Source organism: Henckelia pumila, chromosome 4, assembly GCF_033568475.1.
Source record: "Henckelia pumila isolate YLH828 chromosome 4, ASM3356847v2, whole genome shotgun sequence".
Classification (NCBI taxonomy): Eukaryota; Viridiplantae; Streptophyta; class Magnoliopsida; order Lamiales; family Gesneriaceae; genus Henckelia; species Henckelia pumila.
This window is the reverse complement of record NC_133123.1, coordinates 24609453-24620114: the sequence shown is the minus strand read 5'-3', so window position 1 is coordinate 24620114 and position 10662 is coordinate 24609453. Positions and strand designations below refer to the sequence as shown.

Genomic DNA, 10662 nt, shown 5'->3' with positions numbered 1-10662 from the left:
ACAATAACAACTAGAGATATATGGAGGAAAGGGTTCATCTCGATTTGCTTCAATTTTATGCTCGGGATTGAATTTCCCTCTTTGGAATTTGTTGATTATTTTTTCATTTTTTTTTTGGTAGTGAAAAGTAAGTAAATATGTGCTTTTCATATAAACTCGGGATAAGAAACTTATAATTGCGATATAATTTTGTTGATATTTGTAATCAGCATATATGGCAGAGTTGATTTAATTATTTTGTGATTAACACAATCTCTTTCGATCGATTTATTTCACCAACCATAATAAATAATAACTACTACTACTACTTTTCTTGGATTTTCTTTTAAAAAATTAATTTGAATAAAACCAAATTCTGAAATACAATATATATGTACGTAGGTTGTTTTGAGAAAATAGAATATTGAAAATCCTATATTTAGGTGAGTTTGGAATTCATGATCATATGTGAATGATCATATAATTATTGGATCAAAGTTTTTTTTTTTTTTTTTCGAAAAATGAACTTACTTTGAGTTTTTTTTCTATAACGAGAAATTCAGAGCTACAACCCGAAAGGGTGTGCACTGAATAACTTTAGATTTCGGATGTGCATTAGATAAACCAAGGATATATATATATATGAAGTAATTTGAACATTAAAGTTGAGTTTTGTTTTTCATATAAGATGGTGTCACTACTCACTAGTCGCCAAACCTGGGCAGGCTAGGGTTGAAACGTACGCCTGAGTAAACCATTAATTGAGGTTACCTGCTTTTAGTTGAAAAAGAGGCATTATAAATTTATGTCACAAATCCAAAAATTAAATTTCATTAAAATAATTTGGTATATTTTTTTTTTATGTAAGGACAAGCATCATATTCCGGAATCTATGCATATTTTAGTGTTTTGTCAATTAGTTGATACGTGTTCTTATGCAAATGTATAAGGTGGGTTTTAAAATTAAGACGGTACGTACGATCGAATTAGTAAATATAATTCTAGTTTCGAGATCAGTTGGTGATGTTTGAAAATGCTAGAAAAAAAAAAAAAAAAGTGATTATGAATTCTTCTTTACAAATTTTTATGATTTTGATCTTTTATGTTATTAATTTTTTATTTTAGTTTGACAAGTTTATTATTATTATTGTTATTATTTTTGACAATTTTAGTCTTTTTTCGACATGATTGTTGATGTATGTAGTGTTATGTTAATGTTTTTAATGAAATGGACTAAAATTACGAGTAAGAGTGAAAAATAGTGGAGTAGATTACTAAAAATCACAAAGAACAAAATATGACCAAAAATAATCTCTCTTAATTTTTTGTATAATTGCAAATTGAATCATAATATAGCTCGAATTACAGCTTTGTTTCTACATATATAGATTTACACTGTCTGCACTTTAATTATATAGAGTATAGTATGCATAATCTAATTAAACAAATACATATACATATAATAATAGAGAAGAATTTGAAATTCAAAAAAATTTCTGATTCAATGATCTTCATTTTATTTTAAACTCTGGAGCACAATCTCGAAAAATCATCTATAAAATAGTCCAAATTTTCTAGGATCATAGGTGGTTAGGAATATATTAAATGATAAATATTTTTGCTTTTTAAGGCGCACATACAGAAAGTCAATAGACAATTTATATCTTCCTCCAAGAAAAAAAAGTTGAAAATCAAAAGAAAAAGAAAAAGAATTTTTATTTATTTATTTTTTATATCCGTGAAGCTTTATTGAATCATCATAGAAGAAAGTTTCAAAATCATCCAAACTAGTAATTCTCCGTTGTCAGTCAAGTAACCAATTTTGACACCTTTTTATGAACACAAATAATGTTCAAAATCTTAAAAAAAATTATAGTCATAAATTATTCAAATTCATTTGGGCCCTATTTGGATGGGTAGATTTAGGCTAATTTGGATTTGAAATCCACGCCCAAATCCACCCCAATTGCTTGGCTGACGAGTAGATTTGAGATTGCAAATCTAATGATTTGGGCCATGGATTTATACGCTAGTTTTCAACGAACTTAAATCCATAGCCACAACGGCCGATTTGAAATCTTCTCCGCTTAAAGGTTTTTCGCGACGGTGTTTTACGTCTTGCACAATTTTGCGTTTCTTCATGTTTTCTTCAAGCCAAAACCCTAATCGGTTCCCGGGATTTGGATTCCCTGAAGCAATCCCAACACCTCATGTACGTTTATATGATCGTGCACGATTTTGCATTCTTGATCCTGTATTTTGAAGTTAACTCATGTTTTTACCTTGGGATCTCACGTGCTCGATCTGATCTCCATTACTGGAAAATTGTTTTGCAGATGTGTCTGCCGATCTGATCTCCATTACGTCTTTCAAAAGCTTAGGTGCACAATCTTTCATTTCCTACGTTAGTTTTCTGGCAAATTTGTTTGAAATTCAGGCGGTATGTGTGATTTGAGCTGATTTCTTTGTATTTATTAATGTGTTGTGAGCCCCGATGATTATCTTTCTTTGTTTTCAAAAGTTTCCATAATGGGCATTTGCTAGAATTAAGAAAGAAAGATGGCTTCTTGTTGGGATTTGAAATTTCTACATCTCTGACTTGTGAGTAGCTTGTTAGAAATTTTACATTTATCATGTCAACAGTCAACCAGATCATATTCGGGCGGAATCGAAAATTTTGATAGAGCCAAAATATGTACTTTTGCGAGAATTTGTGATTAAGCAAATAATACTGTGAACTAATCTGATTTGTTGCAGAGTTGTCATTGATGCATGTGCTTGTTTGGCATTTTTACATTTTCAAAAGTCTGTTGCAATCTTGTGCTATAGTTTGTGAAATTCGAATCTCGTGTTCTTGAAACTGATAAGACCTGGAAAAGTCTCCGTCAAATGTCTCTCCAGTGCCTTAATTTTTTCATATCCCTTGAAGATGTCAAAAAGAGGCTCAAAGAAGGTTACAACAAGCTGATTGGATCAAAATATCCAATCGAATCACAGGATGTATGCAAGCTCAAACTCAACTATAGGCTGCTATTCAAGGGCCAATTATGCGTGCTATAGAAAAACCACCGGTTTCTCAAAAATAAAAAATACAGCCACCGGTTGTAAAATAATATGTTGAGGATTCTAATACTCAAGAAACGAGCGCTAATCTATCATCAGCTTTTGATGATCTAGATAAAGCAACAATTGAAGAGGATAACTCATCAAGTCAGCCCTCCGCCTCTGGGGTAAAAGAGGAAGAGATCAATCTTAGGCCCTACACTGACAAGGGCAAATCTAAGATTGATACTAACCCAGCTGTAATTTCTCCATTTCAGGTTTATCAACAAAGATGGGAGAAATTAAGTACAAGAAATAAAATCAACCCGATCGCTTGCAGGGTTGATGTTGCAGGAATATATCCAAGAGTTTGGCTAAAAAACAATGTCAATCCTAAGGATGTAAAGCTATGGTATGAATTTGGGGCTCTAGCCTCAGTTTATTCAACTTCACCAGGCTTCCAGGAAATATCACAACTACCAAAATGGATTCAGGAAGCAGTCCAAGAAATATGGGTAAATAATGATCATTTGTCCAGAGGAGATGTGCTCGAGTTATACTTCTTTAGTACAGCTCCAGAACCAACAGGGAAAGGATCACACGAGCCCTTTCATTTCATCAAGCTAAGGAGACCTGACATGAATAATCAAAGATTTATCAAGGATCCTATATCTGAAGAAATACCATTGGTGTCCACCTTTGGAGAAAGTAAAATTTCAACCAGAAGGGCATGGGGTATTTGGGTTTGTCTCACCGAGATGGATAAGGTCAAGTTTTCGTTCAAATTTTATCAAAATTCTGTGAACGGATCATTCCTGTTAAACACAATGACAGGAAAAACTACGGCATTTGCGGAAGAACTCTTCGACAAGAAGAGGAACTTTTTGTGGAACAACAAGCTGTCGGAGAGTAAAGAAACTCGCCTAAAATTTTGTAATATGGCTCATATCGGAAGATGGTCAGAGAATATCTGCCCAGAATGTCCAAACCAGAAGGAGTCAGAATTCGAAAAAACCTTCAAACCCCGAACAGATCGAAAAGATTTTCCGAGACAAGCAAAGGTGGACAAGGACCACCAAAATCGCGTTTTCCCAGGGGCCCACTGCAAAAGCAAAAGATGCCCCGACAACAATAAAGAAGGCATGTGAGAAGAATAAATCCAAAAGAAAAAGTCAAGAATGTGACTCCTCCACTAGTAAAAGATGGGCATGTGACTCCCACTAGCAAAAGATGTCATCAATAATGACATAAAGAATTCAAGACAGCTGTAAGATTCTCTGAAGTTTCTCGGTGAAACGAGTGGAACTTCGGCTATAAATACAGGATTTTAAGGAAGTTGAAGACATCGATCATTTCCTTCAGTTTTCTTACAAATAAAACATTGTAATATTTCTCTTTCTATTGTATTAAGTTTTACTTTTATGTATTTCAAGAACAAGGCTACTATGAGTAGTTAAACAAGTTATCTCCTCCTCTTCAAAGGAGGTTGATTTATGTAATAATATGTTGTCTGAATAAATTTCCGAAGCTCTTCTCTATCATGTTATTTTATTTAAAAAATTAAGCTTTTACTATACGCCCTAAGGTAGGAAACGAAATAGGGCTGTGCTAGCTGCTGCTGAAGGAGTCTGTGTCAGGAACCATCGGTTGCGATCGCGTGGTTTGGTTGTGAGGAACAACCTGTAAAACTCGGTGGACATAACCCGGCAACAGTATGGTCAAAGAGGTATTCTGCTTTAATTTACTGACGAAAGCATGGTGGGATTAAGCCTTTAAATTTTAAATAGGGAAATAAAGGGTAGAATGAGCATTATTTAGTTTTAAGGACAAATTCAAGAAACTATTTAATGAATCAGGGATATATTTGGAACATGAAAAGTGAAAGAGATATAATACGGAAAATGAAAAAGATACAGGGATATATTTAGGAATTGTCCCAGCATATGTTGATTGAAGCGGGTACAAATACGATCGAGCTCTAATTTCAATGCTGATACAAGGGATAAGATTGTCGAATTTTGCTGATCAAGAGGCCAAACAAGCGCATAATTTTGCAGAAAACCATATTGCTAGCCAAGAAACATGAGATAGAAAGCTCATCTAAGGATGAATGCTATTCCCGAGTTTAATTTTCTTTAAGGCACGATGTTATTGAGAATCCTACTCGTTACTCATCCTACAAACTGAAGTAAACAATGATTGTTCCAAAAGATGACAAAAAAATTAGTGATCATTGATTTTTTCATTAAATATTTGTTAATCAACCTTTGGTGTTAGCTTGTGACAGATGTAGTTCCATGACATTATTTATTTTTGCCTTTGTCAATCAATATTCCAGTGATAAATCTTAATGTCGGCGATTATGTCTTTTTCAATATTGTGCTTATTTTTTCTACATCAGTCTGTTGGGTTTACAAGTTGTCCATGGTAGTCTCCTGTAGTTTAAGATTGCATTATATGACATTCTGCTTGAATTTACTCTCTTGGGTTTTGCTCTTGTATTTATGATTAAAGACCATTAGTCCTAGTAGACCACAAATTAACTTTGCTCAGAAGTCACTCTTCTTTTTCTTCTTTATTCTTTATCCCTTAGCAATGCAAAATTATGTGAATAACTGATATCTTGTTGAATCTCTCTTCCAAAAACTTCATTTTTATTATAGAACTTCATTTTTTATTATATATATATATAATATGAGATAGTAATGTAATATCATGTTTATACATAAAAGTTATTTTATTTTATTATCATCGTTTATATTGTATTTTAAATTTAGGTTCAATGAATATTGTTGAAAAAAACGCATAGACGGGAAGAAAACGTTCACGAGATGAATTTGAAAAGAACGACGAAGAGACAAATAATTATTTTATTTGAAACTTGATATATGATCAAAGATCTGTCAACGACTGATTATCATAGATGAAGTGGACCGAGAATTAGGACAAAGGGTTCTGACTGAAAATGATTTAGGTGATCAAGAAGAATAAATAATGACAGTTCGAACAACAAGAGAATGAACAATATTTCGAGAAACTTTGGCGATGCAAATGTACGAAGAATATCGAGGTCATCGAAGAATTTAGTCAATTGTTGGAATTTTATCGTGTTTATTTTCTAAAAACCATTGTTTGAAATTTATCTTATGAAAGTCTTTTATTATTTTTTTATTTTTCCAAGAGACTTTATAAATATTGTTTGAAATTTAATATATGTTACTAAATTTTGATTTTATTGTAGAGTTATTGGACGAAAAATATTTTTATATGTTACTAGTATGATGAAAAAGAAATTGAAGTTTAATAATAAGTTATATATTTTTTTTTTTAGAAAAACATAAATATTTTGTTTAAAGTTTATTTATGTAAATTTAGTATTTAATCCAAATAAAATAAATAAAGTTTAAATTTATGTTTTTAAAATTGAATATGGTTATTTTGTGATCATAATACTAATTTTAATTTCAAAATATATAAAGAATAATATATTAAAATTTTCTATTTTTTGAAATTATTAAAAATTTTAGTCAAACAATTAATCAATGAATTTAAAATTTCATATTATTTCAAGCAAGAGATTTAATAAACAATGAATTCAAATCAATGAATTTTCAAATCCATTAATTTGAAATCCACTCTCAAATGAAATACTTCAATCCAAACACAACCTTAGAATAATTGTCTAATTAGTTATTCAACTTTAATTTTATAGCAAAGACGTTTTTTAAAAGAATGTTTTTTTTTTTCTGACTAAACCTCGGAGCAATGCAGAACAAATAAAAAAATGAATTATTCAAACAACTAGTGGACGAACGGTTTTTTTTTTTAATAAGTTAATGGCATATTTTGAATTCCGAGATCGTTAAAAATCATAGTGGATTTCAAAACTCAAAAGTATCGGTAAGCTCTAAGAATAGCAAGCAAAATCTATAGCAAAGCAATTCAGAGCACCTGGTTCACTTAACCGGAAGATTTAAAGAAACAAAGTATAAAAATCACATAAACAAAACAAAACAAAACAAAACAAATTAAAGTAATATATAAAGCTCGGCTTTAAATTACACAGCAAATCAAGAGCACTGAAGTTATCGTGTTCAATTTCGAAATAGGTACGTTTTCATAGAAAGATCATTCCTAAATGTCCGAAGCACTGCAAAAGAGTTTCGGTTTTGATCAACAGGCGCTGGCCAAGGATTCAATTAGCAGCTGGTATCCTTCAGGAACTGTAGCTTGTATCATCACGCAGCCGGTTAATGCGGGTATATCAGTTTTGATGTCTAAAAACCTAGCGAGCAAGAGCATCAGATGGAAATCAGAGATTCGCTTCACAAAGGGAAGGGTTTTTGTTCGATCCAGATGATTTTTCAGGGCATTCATTGTCAGCGGTGACATCCTGTTCTCGATAGGAAACGTTGTTGTGAGAGGGCCCTGCATTCACAAATCGTTCGTATAAGAAAACAGAAGCATTCGTAGAAGCCTTGCAATTTCAGGAGAAGCAATCAAAACACCTGGTTTAATAGAGAGAGTATGCTGTAAACAATGAGGAAGCAATGGAGGAATACGACTAAATTAAATGCATCTCTTGAAAACGCATTGATAGCCCATATCTTGAATCACACGCAAACTTCCAACACACTTCAAATGCAATGCAATTCATATTTCATAGTTAACAAAAATACATCACATTGCAATAGAGTATCAACAAAAGGCAATCAAGGTCTATTCTTGGTACTTGATTGAAAGAGTGTCAACCAGATACGGTACATGACGGGGCTAAATTAGCGGAATCTAGCACTACATGTGATATAGATGTTTAACAGAAATCAATAAAAACGATGTCAATATGCAGCGAATTCAAGTGTGATTTTTTTTTAGAGTATTCAAGCCTGAATTATGTGGAAATAAAATACACACTAACGAGCCGATCACTTCTGAACCACTGTTGTTCTTTTGCATTACTTTGGCAACACATAACACAGGTATGAAATGATTCTATTACTCTTTCAAAAAAAATGATTGTACTTTAACTTCTACACAACATTAATCAAATTTGGAGTTGGACAATGGTGAACTGACATGATCCTATTGAATAATTTACAGAGACAGAGACAGATCTTTAGCTAATACAATATTTCTATCTCATTATATTTTATAAACTAGAACTTAACAATCATCTTAAACACAGCCACATAAAATAAATAGCAAGTTCGTGTTAGATGGCCCATTTAGTCAAAGCACAAGACTATCGTGCTGAGCAATTATCATCCTCATTGTGATCTATCCATACTCAATATTTAGGTAGTCCGCAGTTTCTATTCAAATTTGTGTTAAATATTTGAACTCCATAATCATTAGGTAGGTATCTATCTGTAATGCAAGTGCCACAAACAATGAGCCTGTAAAAATTTGTATAGCTACTAAAGCCAAATAAAGACTAAATTTTTACCAAACAAAACTCCAAAGACATATGCTACGGACCTGATGATCAAAAATCTTGACAACTACCAAGAAGAAATCATTGTCCACTTCCCTAGTATCTTTTACACCCATCATCACATCCTTTTTCATCCTTGAAAGCTTAGGATCACTGCCCTCTTGCACCTCGCGCTCAAACCAATCTTCCTTAAACAACCGAACACACATATCACTAATCTGAAAGGCCTCGAAATGCACTTCTGCAGCACCATCCTCATTCACCTCCAGTTTCACCATGGCAGTCACCCATTCCTTCAAATCTCCCTCGGCGTGCAACTCAACTGCCTGCAAAATCTCCGAATTCGACAGTGTGTAATCCTTCTTGTCCTGGGTAATAGTCTGTGTGAATATAAAGCCCACCCTCCTCATCCCCAACCCCAATGCTATAGCCTCAACCAACTTTTCCTCGTCCATATCCCTGAAAAGCATCAAATTATCCTCCGTCCCCTGCTGGGGTGGCTCGTAAATGAAATTCACCTCTACTTTTCCCTCCTCCGACACTGTCCCGTACATGAAACCACCGCGTTTCACCGCAAAAGCCAAACTTTCACTCACATAATGCTGAAAGGCATTAGCCGCATCACGATCAAACGAGACAAGCTCACAGTGCGGGTTCTCCTGGCGAGTAACTCTCATCTGCTTGGCAATCAAGTCATCAACGGTCATCTTCCTGCCGAACGACCCAGCGGGCTGGAAAGCAGGGCCCGCAACGGTGCGCTCCCCTTCGTAAGCAAGATAAACAATCGAGCCATGCCCGATTTTAAGGGATGAAATCGGGGTGTTCGGGTTCGACATATCAGTAAATCTGGTCAAATCGGAGGCGGCCTTTGCTAGAAGCAAGTTCTGGTTAGTCGACAGGATTTGAGCGTGTCTCGGCACCCGAAGCTGGGATTCGATTGCCGCCTGGAGTTGAGCGACTGTCGCGGCCGGGTTTTCGATCGTGACCCGCTCCAACCCGTCACGGCTCCGGACTCTGATCATCATGTTTACTGAACCACTCACCGCAATGATTACTCAGGAATATAATCAAACAGATTGTGAGAAATTGGCAAATTAACAACTATATGGATGAAAATTAACCCCCAAGAACCCTAATTTTTTGGGGGGGAAAACTCCAAGAAATCGTAGATATAGTACGAATCAAGAATTCTCTGGTAAGCGAAAAGATAAATTAAAGATTGGGGAAAAAGAAAGTAATCTGAGAACAGAATATGAAGAGAGTGCGACATATATGAAACTTTAAACACAAAATCCTTTGCGCCACGAAAGGACGATTATGCCCTCATCTCTAGATCATGATATCTACCATATATTTGATTCCTATTTTATTTCTACTAGAATTTTAAATTAGTTTATTAATAATATTCTAAATATATTTTATGGCTTTAGATTAAGATATTAGATAAACATTAAAAATGTAGTTTGTTTTTTTTTTCTGAAGCATAAAAATGTAGTTTGTTATGGATCGATCTTAACTTTTTGTGTCCCCGTAGTTTTCAATTTAAATTATCTCATTCAAATATCTTGCTCTTTTCTATTTTATACCTATAAACAGGAATTCTGATTTTTAAATTTTACACGAATCATATATTAGAATTTTTGGGATTTGTCTTCACTTTCTATTTAAACAAACAACATATCACTTAGAGGGTGTTTGGAGGAGTTTGACATTGTTTGGTTTGATGTATTATTAATCTATGTATAACTTATTTCAATTAATTTCGTCTTATTTTCGTTTTATTATTTATCTATTTATTAATTAATAATTTTACATCAATTAAATCAAATAAATTATAATCTATCCATCAAATCAAATAATGTATTAACTATTTTTTCTTATTTATTTTTAATTTACATTATATTGTTTATATATGGATTACTTATCCTATCACTCAAACCAAACGGTGCCTAACATATTAGAACTTACAAGCTCTTTAAATTTGTTTGACAATTTTTTTGTTAAAAAACTTATAAGTTGTCAAAATAATCTGTTTGACGGAATTTTTTTTCTAAATTAAAATTAAAAATAGTTTTATTTTTTAATATATGTTTAAAATTTATGATAAATTTAAAACTATTTTTGTATGTATATTCTACTTAAATTACTTTCATAGTATTTTATTGTTTTTGGTAATTTCGACAATAAAATATTTTATAATATCAAAC

The 10662-nt window shown here is 32.9% G+C and overlaps 1 protein-coding gene and 1 long non-coding RNA gene across 2 annotated transcripts; one reads left to right on the top strand and one right to left on the bottom strand.

The window, feature by feature from the left end:
* Positions 1 to 1892: 1892 nt before the first annotated feature.
* On the top strand, positions 1893 to 6198 carry LOC140866036 (uncharacterized). Its single transcript, XR_012144791.1, has 3 exons — positions 1893 to 2191; positions 2316 to 2360; positions 5799 to 6198. It is a non-coding gene; the product is annotated as an uncharacterized lncRNA (long non-coding RNA).
* Positions 6199 to 7060: 862 nt separating this feature from the next.
* Positions 7061 to 9734, bottom strand: LOC140864794 (NPL4-like protein 2). Its single transcript, XM_073269167.1, has 2 exons — positions 8500 to 9734; positions 7061 to 7449 (listed from the first exon to the last, which is right to left on the bottom strand). Exons 1-2 carry the CDS (start codon positions 9478 to 9480, stop codon positions 7195 to 7197), a joined length of 1236 nt encoding a protein of 411 aa, XP_073125268.1. The 5' UTR covers positions 9481 to 9734; the 3' UTR covers positions 7061 to 7194.
* Between the last annotated feature and the right edge of the window lie 928 nt (positions 9735 to 10662).

Bases quoted from the DNA above. Each gene is read 5' to 3' on its own strand.
- LOC140864794 (XM_073269167.1), bottom strand. From the start codon at position 9,480: ATGATGATCAGAGTCCGGAGCCGTGACGGGTTGGAGCGGGTCACGATC. The intron at 7,450-8,499 runs GTCCGTAGCATA...TTGTGAATGCAG, and splicing joins TCAAGATTTTTGATCATCAG to GGCCCTCTCACAACAACGTT.